At 35.3% G+C, this 21,307-nt stretch overlaps 1 protein-coding gene across 1 annotated transcript in view; it reads right to left on the reverse strand.

The window, feature by feature from the left end:
* Positions 1–1,882: 1,882 nt before the first annotated feature.
* dync2h1 (dynein cytoplasmic 2 heavy chain 1) overlaps positions 1,883–21,307 on the reverse strand; it is a 179,016-nt gene continuing 159,591 nt past the window's right edge. Inside the window, exons 86-90 of the mRNA XM_073863457.1 lie at positions 19,552–19,641; positions 8,556–8,665; positions 2,720–2,801; positions 2,393–2,509; positions 1,883–2,318 (exon numbers count right to left, since the gene is read on the reverse strand). Coding sequence (XP_073719558.1) covers positions 2,160–2,318; positions 2,393–2,509; positions 2,720–2,801; positions 8,556–8,665; positions 19,552–19,641 — 558 coding nt within the window. The 3' untranslated portion in view covers positions 1,883–2,159. The remainder of the gene's footprint in view (positions 2,319–2,392; positions 2,510–2,719; positions 2,802–8,555; positions 8,666–19,551; positions 19,642–21,307) is intronic.

Below are 21,307 nucleotides of genomic sequence, written 5' to 3' on the forward strand. Positions count from 1 at the left end.
AGAGATGATGGTGAGACAGCAGTTATAAAAGTGAGACAGCAGAGATCATGGTGAGACAACAGAGATGATGGTGAGACAGCAGTTATAATAGTGAGACAGCAGAGATGATGGTGAGACAGCAGAGATGATGGTGAGACAGCAGTATGTAGAGTGAGTCAGCAGAGATGATGGTGAGACAGCAGTTATAATAGTGAGACAGCAGAGATGATGGTGAGACAGCAGTTATAATAGTGAGACAGCAGAGATGATGGTGAGACAACAGAGATGATGGTGAGACAGCAGTTATAATAGTGAGACAACAGAGATGATGGTGAGACAGCAGAGATAATGGTGAGACAGCAGAGATGATGGTGAGACAGCAGTTATGATGATGAGACAGCAGAGATGATGGTGAGACAGCAGTTATAATGGTGAGACAGCAGAGATGATGGCGAGACAGCAGAGATGATGGTGAGACAGCAGAGATGAGTGTGAGACAACAGTTATGATGGTGAGACAGCAGAGATGATGGTGAGATGGCAGAGATGATGGTGAGACAGCAGAGATGATGGTGAGACAGCAGAGATGATGGTGAGACAGCATTTATGATGGTGAGACAGCAGTTATAATGGTGAGAGAGCAGAGATGATGGTGAAACAGCAGTTATGATGGTGAGACGGCAGAGATGATGGTGAGACTGCAGAGATGATGGTGAGACAGCAGTTATCATAGTGAGACAGCAGAGATGATGGTGAGACAGCAGTTATAATAGTGAGACAGCAGTATTTAGAGTGAGACAGCAGGGAATGAGATAAAATGTTAAGACAGGAACCGGCCTGCAGAGCAGCGTGAAACCAAACAAAAAATTAATCACAATTATAAATAATTCAGGCATCAATTAAAGCAGAAGAGCACAAACGCACACAAACACTTCTGTTTATTCTCCTCTACAGACTCCACGAGTCTCTGCAGTCTCTTCTTCAAAATAAACGGCTAAACTTCAGCTATAATCTGTCTACAGTATGCAGTCTATATAATGTGCACTGTATATTCTGTATACATTAATGCCGCAGTGACTCATTACACATGATCCTATCAGAGATCACACAAACACAATACACTTAACATTCTGCAGCTAATGTGCTAAATGTGTGAGTGTGTGTGTGTGTGTGTGTGTGTGTGTGTGTGCAGATGGGTCTGTTAGTGAATATGTCCTTGTAGATTTGCCTTTTTCAGGAGTGAAGCCAACATTTCACCTCTGACACACACAAAAACACACAGTCAGTAAGTGATGTCACACATTGTTTGTGTGTTTATGTATTGGCTGCATTAGATTTAATGATAACAGTTTCCTCTCACACACAAGTTGTTTCATTATTGCAGAACACAACTCGTAAACGCTTATCGTAGAGCTACACAATGTCCTCACAAGTTGTTTTTGGGTGCTATATTTCATTAAACCAGTGAGGACATTTTGCCCTGGCAATTATACGAAAACCTGTACACACAAGCGCACACACGCTGTGTCTTTGTGCTATTTTTAAATGTCTTTTAAAAATCAATATGCAGAGTGACGCACAACACCAGTGTGTGTGTTTGTGTGTATGAGATCAGAAGTGTGATGATACCTTGATCAAACTTCAGATCTGTCAACTCATAAAGTCCAAAGACATGAAATGATTCAATAAAGAGAATCTGATATGAGATGATGTCATTGATGAGTTTTGTGTTTTCATCACTAATGGACACATAGTTCAAAGCTGAAGTGTCATTTCTGTGTCACTATCATCATCTTTACTATTCTTCAATACTGCTTTTATGATCAATATTAACTGTTAAATCTCTTCGTTTAATATTTTGCACGACAGTTTCAAGTTAATAAAGCAGACAGAAAGGCAGATAATAACAGAATAAGCAATTGTTATTTTATTTGATTGTATAAATATGTGCAATAAAACTACAGCCTGACAGAAGTTTAATTATGACAAACGCAACAACCACACAAAATTACAAAAACAATATTGTGTAGCGTTGATATAAAGCTAATAGCCGATGCTTGGTAAGCTCATTAATATCACATTGTGATGTCTCCCAGACAGCAGACGACTCCAGGCCGGATCCGCACCGGAGCTATTGACACTGGCGCGGATCCGGCCCATAGTCGTCTGATGTTTGGGGTCCTACTGTAGTTTAAGGAAGAGCGCTGCTCCACTCTGGATCCACGTGTCATGAGCTCCAGCACACGGTAGCTGTACGCTTGTCACCACACGCTGTCGCTCTGAACTGCTGTAGACGGGCAGAGAAATACACTCGTCTGGAGAATAACTGCCCACAGCGGTCTGCAAAAACACACAGCTTTAGTATAAGATCATGAGAGAAAGAGAAATAGAGAGCGAAAGAAAGAGAGAGATACCTGTGGGATCCAAGCCATATAACACGCAGGGACAGCAGACACACTGGGAGAGTCATGCTGACTCTCAGCGAGACGATGTCCATCAAAACTACAACCTTCCAACTGAAGCCCACCGACCTACAGAGAGAGAGAGAGAGAGAGAGAAAGAGAGAGAGAGAGAGAGAGAGAGAGAGAGAGAGAGAGAAGATTCATCTCTGCATCCACTAATGTAGTTTAGTAATATTTGTCCTGCGACAAAAAAACATTTTGATTGTAAAATATCTACATGGTTAAATTGAAACTAAGAGCTTGGTTAACTAAAATGGCACTATAGAGTTGAGTTTGTACCTTGACTTGAAGTTTAGCTTCAGTGATTTGACCCCTCCATGATGTCACAAATTTCAGACTGTCCATAGAGCAACTCATCAACCTGCAACAGAGAAATAAATAACAGGTCCATAACACAGGGCTTTTCAAATGTTTTTGGCATGCGGACCCCCTTGTGTACGGTGCATCCCTTAGCGGCCCCCCAAAAGAAAATGTATTACATAAAGCAAAAATACAATTTTAATTAAAGAAAACATTAACTAAAACAATGTATTGCTGTTGGTTAGTAGCCTTATTTTTTTTAACTTTGTGTCATGTGCATTTTCCGCTTAAGTTGAATATTTTCAACTTGCGGAAAGGTGCGTTTGAGGTGAATAGCGCGTGTTTTCGCAGCAATCGCGAAACCGTCCAATTCGTGTCATTCGCATCACCATTCGCGAGGACGCGTCTGACAGCGTTTTTGCGTTGACTTTGTATGTAATCTATAGGGGCCCTATTTTAACGATCTAAGCGCATTGTCTAAAGTAGTGTTTCGCAATCCTGGTCCTACGTCACTCCCTCCTAGAAAGTTTTAGATGTCTCCTTATTTAAAACACCTGATTCGACTCATCAGCCTCCTTCCAAAATGGTAAACATGTGTCCCTAACAAGCTGATAAGTTAAATCAGGTGTGTTAAATAAGGAGACATCTAAAACTTTCTGGAAGGGGGTGCCCGAGGACCAGGGTTGGGAAACACTGGTCTAAAGTACATGGCGCACGGCCTAAACAGCGTTTCCGAATACGCTTTTACGGGACTATTAAACAACGGGAAAATGGTTTGTGTGCCAAGTGCATGGCCTAAAAGAGTTGATCCTATTCTCTTAATGAGTAATGTGTGTTTTGGGTGTAACATGCAATAAACTAATGAGAGTCTCAGCTCTCATCCCCTTTAAAAGGCAGTTGCGCTGGTGCTATGTCTAATCCCTATTTAGATGACGGACTTTGTAAACTGGAAAACTAAGCTGAGGAAGAAGAACACCAGTTTAAGATTGATGTAAAAAAAATGTCTTTAATTGTATTTAAACTGTTATTTTTTGTATTAAAAGTCGTTTTCTTTTAGTCATGGAAGTAAAATTAGCAGGCTTTTAATTGCTGTAAATGTATAGATCAGTGTTTATCTAAAAAACTTTTTTACAAATATGCCAAATATGTAAAAATACTTTATTTCTAACAAACAGGAGAGAATTTACAATCGTGTGAAGAGCCGAAACGTTTCACTACTGGGAAAACGCCGTGAGGGTTTTGAAAAGCATTACTTAAAAAAGGTTCTCATATCCATACAATTAATCTGTGGGGTAGCATTAAAAAAAACATTTCAAAAATAAATGCAATATTTGCATTTGTTTAAAGCAAAACATTTAATTACTTATCAGGCTACAGGTGAAGCAGCTCTTTACGCCTTCTAACGTCTCATAATCGATCCTCATTTATGTCCAAGAAACTCAATAATAATCTTTTACATTTTAATCCTTTAATTTTTCATATTTAAAAAGGTGTGTGATAAGCAAACCCATGTAGTCGTCCCGTTTTTAGGCGCATATTACTAACTCGCTCATTAAATAACAAAAAACAATATTGTGCCATTGACTTTAGACTAGGTTTTTGTTGGTCAATGGTGTAGTTTATTTTAGTTGCCTCAAAATAGCAACGCTAAGGTCCAATAACAGTAAATAATAACAATAAATATGTAAAATATTATTAAATAAAATTTAAAACAAATGAAAAATATAAAGTTTTTGAAGGTTAACATGCAAATGTGCTATTAAAGCGAATGTCTTATTTTCTCTGTCGTAACATTTAACCAAGTAAAACGGCTTCTGAAATAAAAGAGGTAGGGCAGGACTTAAATTCATCCATTGAAAATTGATTGGATCGTTGGACGTTGGGTCATGTTGCTATTTGCTAATAGGTGTGTTCGACTTCATGCGGCGCTGCGCAGACCGATCGGTGGCTGACTTGAAGCAGTGCATTCCGGTTAGTAATTTTCTCCGACTTCAGCTGGCGCTGCAGGCACGTGTATGGAATAAATTTCCCGCCTAATGTATTGAGGTCATGGATCAAAAAATAATATGCGTGAATGAAAAAATAATAAGCGCAAATTTGATCTTTAAACAGAATTAAAATTAAATTGCACAAAACTGAAAAACGAATGCAAAGTTATCCAAATTGCATACAAAATGACATTTTCTTTGTTTATATTACTCCTTTATTTCTTCTCTTTATTTGTTTTGTATGCTTGTGCTGTTTTTTCTCTTGCTCTTATTTCCACACTCTGCACTCTAAAGTTGCAGTTAGAGTTTCATGCAAATCAGGGCGGACTTAAGCGTCACCATTGGTCCGCTAGTTTTAGATTGACAGCTCCTTTAGCCAATCAGTTGAAGGGTAAGTTGACGTCACTCCAGTGCGACTCCCGGCTGCATAGTCGTGCAGGAGAGGATGGATAACCGTCAGCTGGCAAATATTAGACAATTAAATATCATTAAACAAAATATTGTTAGTGTTTGACAGAAATACACTTATGTCTGTTGTGAGTACTCTTTGTCAGTTCTTTAAGATAATGTGTCATCCAAGTAAATGAAAGTCCGTTAAAGTCCGTTTAGGTTTAGGCAGTGGAGTGAGTCTTTGCAGTTTAAGGCTAAAATGAATTACATACATTGGCTTTACACATTCTATGCTCAGTACACTATAATGATAAAGTGATAATAGTTAAGTTATGTGCAAACGTATACAGTATAAAACTAAAAATATTACGATATCATAAGCATTCAGACCTTTCATAGATGGCTGTCTGCTTTTTAGGACAAATACATTTATGAAATTACCATTGGTAGACTTCAGCCAAGTTGTACATCTGAACGATCTTGACCAAAAAAAAAAAAAAAAAAACAATAGCAAACGGCCTGAATATCAGTGTGGTGCTTCAGGTTTTTATTTTGAATAAATGTACAGTAGTTATAACATGTTATTAAAGGAAGCTTTTTGTTTCCTGTAGGGGATTTCCCAATATTGATAAGAAATAACGCATTTTCAAACCAATTGCTTTTGTTTTATTTTCAGACCCATTGTGTTTACTCTGGCATTACATTATTTGTATTAATACAAATAAATAATACAAATCAACAATACAGAAAAAGCTTTGTTTATTATCTGTGCTAGGTATAGATGAACTGCATAACCGAGTTAAATGACACAAATTAAAATAACTGTATGCTAAATTTACATAAATTATAAACTGATGCTTTAAGCTCCAAAGTATCCAGCAAGCTGCACAAAATGAAACTAAATATATACAATCTCTGAATTGTTAATCTCCATTAATAGTCCTTTATTGAGCCAGTATTCATATTCTGACAGCATACAAAGAAAATCAGTTTAAAAACACCACATTACTTTCTTGCATATGACGTGTGTGAATAAATAGATACACATAATATACTTTAAATATTGGACATATATAAATATTGGACATAAGGAGATTGGTTTAAAGATGTTTAAAATCTCCAGCATGTCTCTTGATGTGTCAGAGCCAGAACACAGAAATGGATCAAAGTAGCCAGATTTAGTGCAAAGGTTTATTTATCACCACATATATTAAGATTATTAAGGTAACAGGCAGGGTTGTAGAAAGGCTACATGTGTTTCAAACTGTACACGGGAAGGCACGTGTACAGTGTACAGTTTTATAGGACCTGTTGCAATAAGACCACGTTATATTGTGCCAAAAAGTTTGCAATATAAACGTAAAAACAAATATATAAACATGCATTTAAATCCAGCACAAAAATGCCACTGTGAGTTTATAATGAGCACATTAAAAGCAAAAGTATTCATATAATGGCATTTAATATCTCGTATTACAATAAATATAGCTCCCATGACTTCACATAACAGCATAAATTCATGAATAAACATATAAAGAAGCAGGATTGATATGCAAACTGTATTATTATTACTTAAATAAAGGTAATATTACTGAAGTAAACTTTGAGGTAAATACGCTAAGCGCTAACCGCTAAGTTTAAATAAGCTCAATAACAGTAGAAAAATTAAATTTTCTCTCAAAACGGACTCTATAAATGCCAATAATTATATTTAAAGAAACTGTACATGCATACTTCACTACCTGTGAATATACAAAAAGTTATCTGAAATTATCAAAGCCCATCTGACGGTTATCCAGCTTCACCTGCACGATCGCCTGCTTTGAGTCGCACCGAAGTGACGTCATCACCCTCTCTTCGACTGATTGGCTAGAGGAGGAGCTGTCAATCTAAAACTAGCGGACCAATGGTGACGCTTAAATCCGCCCTGATTTGCATGAAACTCTAACTGCAACTTTTGGAAAAGCAAGCGCAGAGTGTGGAAATAAGAGCGAGAGAAAAAACAGCACAAGCATACAAAACAAATAAATATGAGCAGAAAATATTAGAGAGAAGAAATAAAGGAGTAATATAAACAAAGAAAATGTCATTTTGTATGCAATTTGGATAACTTTGCATTCGTTTTTCAGTTTTGTGCAATTTAATTTTAATTCTGTTTAAAGATCAAATTTGCGCTTATTATTTTTTCATTCACGCATATTATTTTTTGATCCATGACCTCAATACATTAGGCGGGAAATTTATTCCATACACGTGACTGTGTCATATGGTTTTTAAGTACCGCGAGAGCGTTTCGAGAGTAGCCGGCTAGCTCAGCCGGTGCAGCTTCTCCAGAGCGGCTGCACGGAATTGTGGTGACGTAACAGGTTTACGTGATTGGTCGCCTCACTGATGACAACGATCACGTGCGTTTCAAGTTTAATCCAACCTTTAGTTCCACTAATAAACATTATAAATTCATGTTTTGAAACAGAAAAAAACACTTTAATATGCTTAAATATGTTATATTGTGTAGTGTAATAAAATAAAAATGAAAATAACTCTATTGGTATTTTAATAATATAGGCTTGTTTTCCGTTATTTCCGGGTATACAGTATAAGCAGCAATTAAAATATTCGATATAAAATGTTTCTGGTTGCAACTTTTTATTAAAAGGTTTGTTTTTATCAAATTCAGCATCTAATTCACTTCATTTGCGATTAAAAACAAGGAAACACAGCGCACAACTACGGCAAGCAGCAGGTGTCCGGCTTGACGGCTCCGTCTTCGGCCCTGTCCCAAATGGTCCCAAATTCGCTGAAGACCGCATCAAGGGGGCAAAGGAGGCGCTGATGAGCACACTTCAAAGAGTAAAAATGACAGATGGGACCCCCTACGGACTCGTAGACTAAGCGAGAACGCGCAATTTAAGGCCACAAGACCGAAAGTCCACATGAAGTGCGCCATTTGGGACAGGGCCTCTAGTTCCTCCCTCGACTGCAAGCGGCAAACCTCGCCGATCAGTCTGCACGGCGCCGGATGATCTCGAACACACCTAATCGCTGTGCCAATTTCCCGAACCCCTCCCAACTGCCATACCATATGACCGGAAGTAAAGAGTGATCGCTTCGAGGAGATTTGCGTTTTTTTTTTTTATTAAAGATTTTGAGGGCACATTAATTTTTTTTTTAAACAATGAAGCTCGCAGATAAGTCAATAGTATAAAATACCACAATATTCCAAAACAAATTACAAATTTTCATTACAATTTCATTGCGACTTGATTGAAATACTAACTTAAAATGTCAGGGGCTACTTTAAATAAATTTTAGGTCAAGGGGGTTCGGCTGACGAAAAAGTTTGAAACCCCTGGCATAACAGATATACAACCCTGTTGCCTTTGTTGAGCATGCATGTGAAACGTCACCTGAGATCAGACGTGTGTGCAGGAAGTTACCTTGCCGTTTCCTGTCTCAGGGCGTTTAGGAAAGTGTCAGGGTGAAAGAGTTCAGACAGATCCAGCATTTCTGACAGCAGAGCTCCTCTCTCGGCCCTCTCCACCCAACTCTACACACACACAGAGAGAGAGAGAAAGAGAGAGAGATGATGAGATCTGATGACAGAAGTGATTTTAAAGTAACAATGGATCCCTGTGCACATCTGCTTCTGCCCTTCATTCTTCACAGCGTGAGATTCTTGCCATCAATCTCCAGAGCACAGATCTTAATCCTGCAGCACCATCTTCACCTTATTAATTATTAACACAGCTGTTAGCAGAGAGATTCATGAACTGGAATGAGTGCGTTAGATAAGAGAGAGACGTGAAATGTGCGGTGTTGTGAGTCCTCGAGATCAGGATTAAGAGCCGTCGCTTTGGTGGAAATCTTTACACGTCTATCAGTAACACGTCTATCGGACCCATCAACATAAACGTTCTGACCAACAGGGTGACGGACGGTTTTATATATAATCTGAAGTGTTGCTTTATGAAGGTAAACTGGAACAAAACAATCAGATGTGAAGAAGTCAAAGGTATTCGGTTCAGGAAATGACCCACAAAAATCCACAGCGCTCTTTCCTGTTGTGAAGGAGAGTTTGAGTTTGTTGAGTGTTTATCTCAAGCCGATGAGACTTTAGGAATCCTCGGAGTAATCCGCAGGGATACATGAGGTTATATTTCACACATTGTACAGATCAATGTAGACAGCTGCTGTTATTGAAATTGGACTCATTGGAGCAGGTGCTTTCATAATAGAACTGACTGATATGATTTAATTATCCGTTACAGGAGCTGAAATTCAGCCGATCTGAGGTCAGTGAGTTTTGGCACAATGACACGTCAGGCTGTTTACCTTCTGTATCCGTTTGTAGGTTTTGAACCTCGTCTTATATGTAAGCAATAAGGAACGAGAGGCTGTGCTGTATTGTGAATAAGTAACGGCTGAAGGGCGTTGTTAGGCACGATGCGAAGCGTCTTTAGACTTACCCCTTACCTTATTGCTTTTATAAAACGCTTACCACACAATACTAAAGTAAAAAAAAGTATTAGTATAAGTTAAATCAATAAAAGCATTCCTTCCACTAGAAAAAATTGTCCCTGACCGTGAACAACAACATTCAAATGTGTAATATGCATGAAAGCTCAAATAAAGCTCAAATAAAAACAACAAACTGGTATCAAACTGATACGTGCTAAGGGTGCAGTGATAAATTGAACATAGGTGAAGCGGTCATAGCAGTGTTTTAACGTGAATAAAGCACAGCTATTGACCAATCAGAATCAAGGATTGGAACTTACCATTTTATAATGCTATTTATTACTCTGCATTTTTGTACGTAACGTAACTTTTTTAAAACTGACCTTCAGCGCTCTGGTTTAAAATTCTCTCTAACTTTCACATTAGCTGCGTTTCCATTACCCTTCAAATTGCGCAAATTGACAATGCGAATTAAAAAAGTGCCCAATTTCGCAAAAACTTCAATATATCGCAAAAAAAATTTTTTTTTATGCTTTTATGAGGTGGTTTTTCAGGCCATTCGGAAGAGGTGTATGCAATGAAACAGTTTATTCGCATTTTTTAGATGCAAGTCACATAATTATTATGTAAGGAAAAATTGACGATGAGCCGTTGAATTGTTCGAAAATAATGCACACCCAAAGTGGTAATGCTGCCGCATTGCTCGAAGCTCTGGTGCCTATTTTTAAGATATTTGATAAACTGGGTGCGGTTTACAAAAAATAAACAATTTAACAGGCCCGTGGTACACTGCAAAAAATGATTTAAGATAAAATGTTCTTAGTATTTTTGTCTTGTTTTCAGTAAAAATATCAAAAAATTCTTAAATTAAGATGCTTTTTCTGGATAAGCAAAATGACCCAAGAAAATAAATCTAGTTTTTAGACCAAAAATATCAAATTTAAGTGATTTTGTGCATAAAACAAGCAAAAAAAAATTGCCAATGGGGTTAGCACATTTTTCTTGAATTTAGTGTTTAAGTGTTTAAATGTTCAAGATTTTTTTTCTTACCCCATTGGCAGATTTTTTAGCTTGTTTTATGCACAAAATCACTTAAATTTTATTTTTTGGTATAAAAACTAGACTTATTTTCTTGGGTCGTTTTGCTCATCAAAAAAAAAACATCTTAATTTAAGAATTTTTAGATATTTTTTCTGAAAACAAGACCAAAAATACTAAGAAAATTTTTATCCTGAAAATCATTTTTTGCAGTGCATAATTAAATATAATGAAGTACGTACTAAAACCTCCCAGAAACCTTGAAATTACGTTTCAGTCGCATATCATTAATTAATGGAAACGCCGTCATTTCGCAAGTCTCTTGGTGACATTTGGAAAATAACACTAAAGTTTTGCGCAAATCTGCAATGGAAATATAGCTACACAGCTAGGAGCTCAAACACACTGCAAAAAATTACTTTCCTACTTAGTATTTTTGTCTTGTTTTCAGTACAAATATGTAAACATTCTTAAATCAAGATGCATTTTCTCGATGAGCATAATGACCCAAGAAAATAAGTCTAGTTTTTAGACAAAAAAGAAAGAAAAAAAAGAAAATCTAAGTGAATTTGTGCTTAAAACACGCCAAAAAAATCTGCCAATGGGGTAAGAAAAAATCTTGAACTTAGCCGATTTTTTTCCTTGTTTTAGGCTCAAATTCACTTAAATTGTATATTTTTGGTCTTAAACTAGACTTATTTTCTTACATGATTTTGCTCATGCAAAATGCATCATGATTTAAGATTGAAGACAAAAATCCTAAGTAAGAAAGTCATTTACTGTAGTATTTATATACTCCATCTGCAATCTATGGATATCTCCTCTAAGCCCAAAGAAAGGCCACAAATCATCTTACTCTTCATCATCATCTTCAGCTGCAGAATGACATTCTTTATGAGCGGTGTGTCTCTATGCATGACTAAATACAGCCAAACTAACTCACATCAGTAACACAGTCAGATTATACAAAAACATGCACACACACACACACACACACACACACGCACACATACACGACAGGTGTTTCGCAATCTTTAGATTTGGCTTCTGTCCCAGGCTCTGATTGGTCAAATGAAAGTAGTTAACCCCATGGGTCAATCTCGTGAAAACACGTCCAGCTCTAATATTTCATCCCAAAAACCAAAACAATGAAATCATTTATATTCCACTAAATGTAAGAAAAATTATGCCTATTATTAGGACTATTACAAGTTTTGCTAAATGATTTTTTAATGACAGCTGAACACATTTTCTCATTACTGTAATGTGTCTGGATGTTTTACTTTTGAGTTTCAGCTTCTAATTATTCTCAATGGTGATTCTGATAAGACTCAATTTTTTATTATACTTTTTAGGCTAAAAATAATTTCTTTTTTATATGACAAACATGTTTGGGAGATTTACTCCTGTAGAAAGATTTTCAACTCAAATGTATTTGTACCCCGCTTTCTAAAATGCATAATGTTTCAAAGCGGCTTTGCGTTGTATTAACTTCAAATACACAACACAGACATTACTGAGACACAAACACAGCTGCGTAATAAACAACAAACATTTAGACGTTCAGTGTTTACAATACGTGAGAATTTAGTGTCCGCTCAATCCTCAACATCTAAACAAACTTTGCAATGCACACATCACAGAACATAAGAGGATTTTCTTTAAAAGGAAAACTATTTTAGATGTCTCTGACAGTTTTACACTATAAAAATGATTTTAAACAGCAAAGAGGAATGCCAGATTCAATAATAATTTACTTTGTGAAAGACATGGTGGTAACAATCGAGGACCTCTGTGCAAAAGCATCTAAACGCCATCGAATGCTCTTGGCAAATATTCATCAAATACTTTCACTTCAAATCCACTTAACACCGATCTCGGGTCATACAAAAATACTGCTTTTTTGGCAGAATCCATCAAGGGTCTAATAAAAAATGCTCATTTACAAGAAAACATGTCTGATGGATGGGATGGTTCACATTTTGTGTCTTTTGCACGTGCACACTGCAAAAAATGATTTTCAAGAAAAAAATTCTTAGTATTTTTGTCTTGTTTTCAGTAAAAATATCTAAAAATTCTTAAATTAACCTCTTAAACCCTGAGGACCCAGTCCCGGGTACAAAATTTCGTATTTTGACTCAGATAAGATGTTCTTTTGGTCTTTGGTGGTCCGTCATGGACCCCGGTAACACATATGAGATACTGTTTGAAAGCTTAGACTCTCTACTTTCTCCAGATATGCATCACTTTGAGAAATCTTTTACTGTAAGAAAGTTATTTACACTTAATTTACACTATCACCCCCCCCATAATTTTTTATATGATTTAATATTCACATATTTCATATTTTTCAAGTATGACAAACATGGGCAAGTCTTATATCAAATGAAAGCTCTCATTCTCAGGAATAAGGCTACAGCGTTATTTTTGTTCTATTATCAACACATATCCAACAATAGTTGAATGAATAATAAGGTAACAAATCGTCTTTTGTAAACATATGGGAAAATTGAGTGTGGACTGCCTCAGATAGCACATATAGCCACAAATGATATCACCATCTTTTCTCTTAGGTCCTACTCTAAAAAATGAGTCCATTCACAGCATTTTCTTAGGTTGTGTGCATGAATAATCTCTTGTTATTTATTATATGTCCAAAACAAAAAATTAATATTTATATGAAAAATGTATTTTCGGACACTTCAGTAAAATGAAAATAACTTTTGAATGCGACATGCTAAAGAGATCATTCTTTTTTTGGGTGTTTACTGTCTGCTGCTGGTAACAACCAGAACTGTCTGCAGTCTGCTAGAGCACACAGAACCAGAGTTATACACTATCAGAGGCAGTATTTACAACATAAAAAAAGAAAATTTGGTGTTTCATCATATGAAAAACATCATAAATAACACTACTTGTCACAAACAGCAGCTTTTTATGTAACTTCAAAGGGTTTTCTTTAAAATGATATAAAGCAATTGCATTTATTCCACTGTATGTGGTTATGGGAGCACTTCAAATGTTTTTTGGCAGAAATTTAACTCCATAAGCGTATTATTCCTCCCATCAGTTGGAGTAAAATAACTTTTGCATAGATTATGATAGAGAAAAAAATCTTTTTTCCTCTGTAAGCTGGCAATTGCTGGAATCAAACAAAGTTATACACTTTTAAATAAAAACTTTAGAAAAAAAACATCAAAAAGCGCCTATTTATTTTTGTGTTTATTAGAGGACTGACATCACATACAACCATGTTTAGCACTTTCAACAGTGTTTTATGTAATTTCAAAGGGTTTCCTGTAAAATGATACCAAACATTTGTATGTAAACCTCTGCATGTGGGTATGGGAAGCTTTTGAAATTGGGTAGGCCAAATCCAGGCGAAAATCCCCAAAATAGCTTCAGGGTGGAAGAAGTTAAGAAGATACTTTTTCTTGATGACCAAAACGACCCAAGAAAATAAGTCTAGTAGTTAAGCAAAACAATCTTGAACATTTTTCTTAAACACTAAATTCAACTAATTTTTTGCTTGTTTTATGCACAAAATCACTTAAATGTGATATTTTTGGTCTAAAAACTACACTTTTTTTCTTGGATTGTTTTGTTCATCAAGAAAAAGCATCTTAATTTAAGAATTTTTAGATATTTTTACTAAAAACAAGAAAAACATACTAAGTATTTTTTTTCTTGAAATGAATTTTTTTTTGCAGTGCAAATACGTTACTTGTAGACGTGCGTCAAGCGATGCGACAAGCTATATTTTCCAGGCACATCTGCGCCGTAGTAAGTTAAAAATACTTCAACTTTTCAGAGCGTCATGTCGGAAAGTGCCTTAGAAAAAGGCGGGTTGCGTTTTCCGCATGGTTTCAGACACAACACTGCAAAAAATTATTTTCAAGAAAAAAAATCGTAGTGTTTTTGTCTTGTTTTCAGTAAAAAATGATGAGCAAAATGACCCAAGAAAATAAGTCTAGCTTTTAGACAAAAACAATTATCTAATTTAAGTGATTTTGTGCATAAAACAAGCAAAAAAATCTGCCAATGGGGCAAGCAAATTTTTCTTGAATTTAGTGTTTAAGAAAAATGTTCAAGATTTTTTTGCCTAACCCATTAGGAGATTTTTTTGATTGTTTTATGCACAAAATCACTTAATTTTGATATTTTTGGTCTAAAAACTAGACTTATTTTCTTGGGTCATTTGCTCATCAAGAAAAAACATCTTAAATGTAAGAATTTTTATATTTTTTTACTGAAAACAAGACAAAAATCCTAAAAAGATTTTTTTTTTTTTGCAGTAAACACTGCAAGCTTTTAAGAAAAATGTAAACTTATTTTTAGATTTTTTTCTCAAACTAGACTTTTTTTCTTAGGTCATTTGGCTAATCATGAAAAAACATCTTAAATTTAAGAATTTTTAGATATTTTTACTAGCCTGACGTTGTCATCCTCAATTCTAGTCAGAATTTGATCTTCCCGTTCTCAAAATGTTGTGGGCGGGGCTAAGATCGGCAGGCACCCAGGCTATATTTTCACTGAAAAGAAGACAAAAATTTGCAGTAAACACTGCAAAAAATTACTTTCTTACTTAGTATTTTTGTCTTTTTTCATAACAAATATATAAAAATCTTAAATCAAGAAAATAAGTCTAGTTTTTAAACAAAATATATAAAATTTAAGTGAATTTGTGCTTAAAACAAACAAAAATATCCGCCAATGGGGTCAGAAATTTTTTCTTGAGTTAAGCTTTTAAGAAAAATTTAAACTTATTTTTAGATTTTTTTCTCAAACTAGACTTTTTTTCTTAGGTCATTTGGCTAATCAAGAAAATGCATCTGAATTTAAGAATTTTTAGATATTTGTACTAAAAAACTAAATAAAAATGTTAAGAAAGAAAGTCATTTTTTGCATTGAAAATCTGAACCGCCCCTTAGAGGGTTTTGTATCTGAGCTCTTCAATTTAAGGTTTTAATAACATGATCTGGTTGCATGACAAAAGTAATACCATCACACAACTTAACTATTTTCCTAAAGTTGCCATCCCAGAGCTCTAGGAGAAATTTAAGGCAAAAGTTAGTTCCTCTCAAACAGAGCTTATCTGATGAAGTCATACACGGTACCATACTGCAATGCGCACAGCAGGGAAAGCAATATACCGCAACATTAGTTTCCATCAAATACCGTGCAGCCCTTCATAATCTACACACAAACACATACGGTCTTAATGTTACATGCAGAAAATCATGTAAACATTAAAGTGGACAACACTGTGTGTGTTTGTGTTTAGCTGTGATCAGTTGTCCCTTAGGTGATGTCGGTCATAAATTATTCATGAGACTCTTATCTGATGTCTTTAATATTCACGCTGTGTACCTCTTCCTCTTGACATTCAAGGTCAGCGTGCGTGTGTGTGTGTTCACATTTTGCCTGTATCAGCAGATATCACACACATGTATTGGTGTGTTTACAGAAACATCACATAAATGGGCTTTAAGATTGCTATTTAATCTTACTAGTAATGTATCATCGTACATGAAACATGATATTATCTATAACCATAACCCAGGCCTGTTCATTAAAACTTTATTTCTTGAATTATATTATGTTTACTGTAGTGCAGGGGTCTCCAACCTTTTTGTGAGCAAGGGCTACCACAATGGATTAAACAATCTGGAGGGCTACTTTTTGATATAGTCTACCTAGTCTACTTGTTGATTTTATTTTATTTTACTTCTTTTATCATTGTTTAAAATGTTAACATAGATAAAAGAAGCCAAGCTAATATAAAAGATATGTAATAAATAAATATTACAAATTATTAATAGAATGTGCTTTGGCCGGCACCTAACAGACACCCGCGGGCATCATGTTGGAGATCACAGCTGTAGTGTATATACATGACTTTCTTACTTAGTATTTTTGACTTGTATTAAGCACAAATATCTAAAAATTCTCAAGTCAAGTTGCATTTTCTTGATGAGCAAAATAACCTAAGAAAATAAGTCTAGTTTTAAGATAAAAAATATCAAATTTAAGTGAATTTGTGGATTAAACAAGCAAAAAAATCTGCCAATGGGGTAAGCAAAAAATCTTGAGCTTTTTTCACCTAATTCAAGAAAAAATTGCTTACCCCACTGGCAGATATTCTTGCTTGTTTTACCCACAAATTCACTTAAATTTGATATATTTTCTTAGGTCATTTTGCTTATCAAGAAAAAACATCTTGTCCTGAAAACAAGACACAATTCTAAATAAAAAAGTCATTTTTTGCAGTGTAAGAAAAAAGTTAAAGATTTTTTTCTTACACTGCAAAAAATGATTTTCAAGAAAAAACAATTTCTTAGTATTTTTGTTTAGTTTTCAGTAAAAATATCTAAAAATTCTTAAATTAAGATGCTTTTTCTTGATGAGCAACACGACCCAAGAAAAAAAGTCTAGATTTTAGACAAAATGTATCAAATTTAAGTGATTTTGTGCACAAAACAAGCAAAAAATCTTGCCAATGGGGTAAGCAAAAAAATCTTAAACTTTTTTTTACCACATTGGCAGATTTTTTTTGCTTGTTTTATGCACAAAATCACTCAAATTTAATATTGTTTAACTAAAAACGAGACTTATTTTCTTTGGTCGTTTTGGGTCACATAAAGAAAAGCATAATAATTTAAGAATTTTTAGCTATTTTTACTGAAAACAAGAAAAAATACTAAGAATTTTTTTTCTTGAAAATTGTTTTTGCAGTGTATTTTTGCAAAACCTAGACTTATTTTCTCATTTTGCTCATCAAGTAAATGCATTTTAATTTAAGAATTTTTTTAAATTTACTGAAAACAAGACCAAAATACTAAGCAAAAAAGGCATTTTTTGCAGTGTATACCACAGGGGTGTAGACCTCAGATTTCCAATTGCTTAAAATAAAATAAGAAAATGTTTATTTCTTAGTCTGATTGATAGATTGACCAATCAAAATGCTGCGCGGTAAAATGCGGCTATTATCAAACTGTATTGGATTAGCTCATGTCACCCGTTGTTGTGTCATCTTCGCATGAGAGTTCATTAATATTCGGTGACAATGTGCCATCTTTAGGGGTGTCCTCGACTAAGGATTTACAAATTCGAATCAGAATTTTCGAATCTTTCTATAGTCGACCGATAGTTGAATCATCTATGTGTATGTGCATGGGTTGGGAGGGGGCCAGGTACAAATGGGTAACTTTTATTTCTTTCACATTTTTTTATGTTGCCTTACATTTTACCTTAAAAAAATGATATAAATGCATTGTCAGTTTTGTCTTCGTTCGTTTAATCATTCCTCATAACATTTTAAAGCCACGATCTTCAGAACATCACACAAAGATGTTTTTATTTAATTTTACGATTTAGCGCGTCAAAGCAGTCATGACCAAAAAAAAACGACAAATGACATTTTGTGATTGTTACTGTAAGTGATAAAAGCTAAGCTTTATATACAATTCATTAAATGTTAATTTATAACAAGAAAAACGCTGAAATTATTGCGTTATTATTTAGCACAGAAATACCTGCTTGCTTGCATTGACTTTGATCATCTCTATTCACTTTAGGTAAAGAAACAACTGATGATTCTTATATTATTTATTTCAGAAATCTCTTTCCTATCATTTGAAAGTGAACACCGACCATAATATTAAAATCACAAGAAAGACAATCGTGTCAGCCAGCATAAATTAGGTTCTGTGCAGATATTTTCTGTGTCATAACCGAAATGTAAAGAAACGGCTTACCTGTTTTGTAGTTTACCTTTTGACAAGAAAACCACCCTGTTTTAAATACATTTTAAAAACTTATACACGTTTAGTTTGATGAACTCTTAAATATGAGACGCAGAGCACCTAGCGCATTCGTCTAAATTGCATGCGCCAGCATGGCCAGCACGCAATAGCGCAACATCGATACAACGAGAAGCAATCCAAAATGTACAGACTTAAATTAAATCAGAATTTACGTTTATAAGAAATCATTTTTTAAAATAAAATAAGGTCAGAAGTAACAAGGTGCAGAACAAATTATGTGCAAAATGCCTGAAGTGCACGGAAACAAAACACAAGCCAAATAGATAAATCAGATAACCCAGAGTGATTTATAAATAAAATAAAGAAATTATTAAAAGAACAAAAGTATAACTAGAATTGCCATCTTTGTCTTTTAAATGTAGAAATAAAAGAGGCAATGGTTCCTTAACATAGAAACCTCTATGGACGTGTAGTCCCGTCACAGGGGTTGTTGGATAAATTAACGCATTTTAAAAATATTTATTTAAAGCTACTTCTTCACATATACGTTGCATAGCATTATCATAATGTGCTGTGTATTAATATATTGGGAGAAAGCTGTTATATGTGAAATCAGATAATGTGTGCACCCAAATACGGCCAAAATTGAATGATTATCTTTTCATAACACATCTGCGACTCATATATGTGAGTTGCCCCCTCATTTTAGGATAGGACCCCCCAAAAATAAAATTCTGGCTACGCCCCTAGTATACCACACACAAAATCCTGAATTATCAAATACCTCTCTGAACTTCACTATGGTGCAAATGCATTTCACTAAAAAGACAAATAACGTGCTGTACACACGGGGGAAAACCTCATATAATCACATTGATGTCGTCCTCTACAGCCAACATTCCAATGGATTAATGGTAAAAAAAACATCAGATTCTCAACATGAATGACCTGCTGCGTCTGTGATCACAGGACGGCACTACACGACTTTATTACAGCACAGAAATATCCGACTGATTTACAAGACCAGGTGCTTCCTGAACAAACACAACTCCTGTAATCCACATCAAACTCATCCCATACACACACACACGACGTAATAAACTGTGATGAATTCAAACACATTCCAGCACATCATTGAAGCACGAGTGTCTGCATGTGTGTATGTGTTTACCTGAATGGCAAGTGCTCTGGACACGACAGATCGCAAATACTGCATCGGCTCTTCAGGGCCTTCCCATTTATTCTGCCAACTTAATGGACACTGAGCGAAAGAAAGAGAAAGAGAGAATTAATAAGCATGTATGCAATTTTATCAAACTTTTTGTCAACTTTTGCTGAAAATCTTCAGTAATGGATATAACTACAGTATACTGTGGTAAATGCCGTGACACTTTTCTGCAGCCTTGGAAATGCAATTACAGGACAGATATAGTATAAAGCATGAACAGAATATTGTGAATTCACATTTTGTTGCTTTCTGCAACTTTCATTTTCGAAATGTCTGTTGGCACGTGTTGAAACGCACAGCGCATTACATTTTTTTTGTTTCATTTAACTGATATATTAATCGGGCATTAATTCTTACATTTGGTTAACCGGTCAATATGAACAGCCCTAACCTGACTTTAACTACAGTATATACACAACTTCTTGTGAAGAAATCGGCTGAAATGTATTGATTTTAAAAGCATGTTGGCTCTCATTTATCAGTCCCTTCAGAAAAACGCGATTGTGCGATCGCGCGACATATTGCATAATCAGCCAAAGTCCGCATATTTATGTGGGGCTGCATTTTTTCCAAATACGACGCACTTTCGCCGCATTATTTACATATTTCCGCGCACTTGCATGATTTCATAATCTCCGCATTTTCGTAGCAAAAAGTCACATATATATTAGCAGAAAGTTGAAAAATGTTGCATTTAATTTCCAAAAGTGCAGCCGTGTCCTCTATTGCCATGGGAACGTTATGAAGTGACGTGATTATGTGACGTGAACATCATTGCAGCTTTTGCAAGTTTCTGCATTTTTTGCAAGATCCGCAATTTTCGCAAATTCCCGCAATTCCATCGCATAAATTGCATAAATATCCCGCATATTCCATCGCATTTTTTTAAGAAAACGTGCCGCAAAATCGAGGATTTTTGCCTGCAACAATCACAAAAAAACTCCGCGTTTTTCTGGAAGGACTGATTTATGGTACAAACTATTAAGTGTAGTTTTGCACAGTAGCTGGGTTTCAATTAAAGATTTGCGAAAAAGTTTAATGTTATTTTTAATAGTTGTCAAAAAGACTATTGCGAAATCACTGCGGTTTCCATTAACCAATGTTATAGGTAATTTTGTTGGCTCGCGATAAGTCAATTTCAAAAAGTATTGCAAAGACGTGTGTTCAACATACGGTGCCGACATGCGGATGACATCAGAATACCCCAAGACCGACTTGAAAGCACACAGAGCAGAACAGCACTTAGTTTGCAGCACTTTGACCTCGGCGCGCAGTAACATTCATCACTCCTGACTCCTCCCCCACTCTCTCAAACTTCCATCAATATTAATGTGTCCGAGGTCAAAGTGCTGCAAACTAAGTGTTCTTCCGCCCTACAATATAGTTTTTTTGCTTAAAAATCGCCACGTTTTATTTTGTGCCATCAAACTTTCTTGTGTTTCTACTCATGTAACAGTCTTTAAATAGGGAAAACATGGAAATGTTTGGTGGCTTCTAAATTCATCCCCCTTTGGATCCTAAGGAATGAATGGGGCTAGGCTAAATGCTAACACATTCACGACGCACTGTACAAAGATTAAGTGCACTCATTGAATAAAGATAGGTATGTATTAATTCGTTTAAGCTGAGGTAAGAACATAGTAAAATATTGAAAAACGCTGGTGTTTTCCTTTAAAGAATGATCATGTGACCTTTAGGC

Source organism: Misgurnus anguillicaudatus, chromosome 24, assembly GCF_027580225.2.
Source record: "Misgurnus anguillicaudatus chromosome 24, ASM2758022v2, whole genome shotgun sequence".
NCBI lineage: Eukaryota > Metazoa > Chordata > Actinopteri > Cypriniformes > Cobitidae > Misgurnus > Misgurnus anguillicaudatus.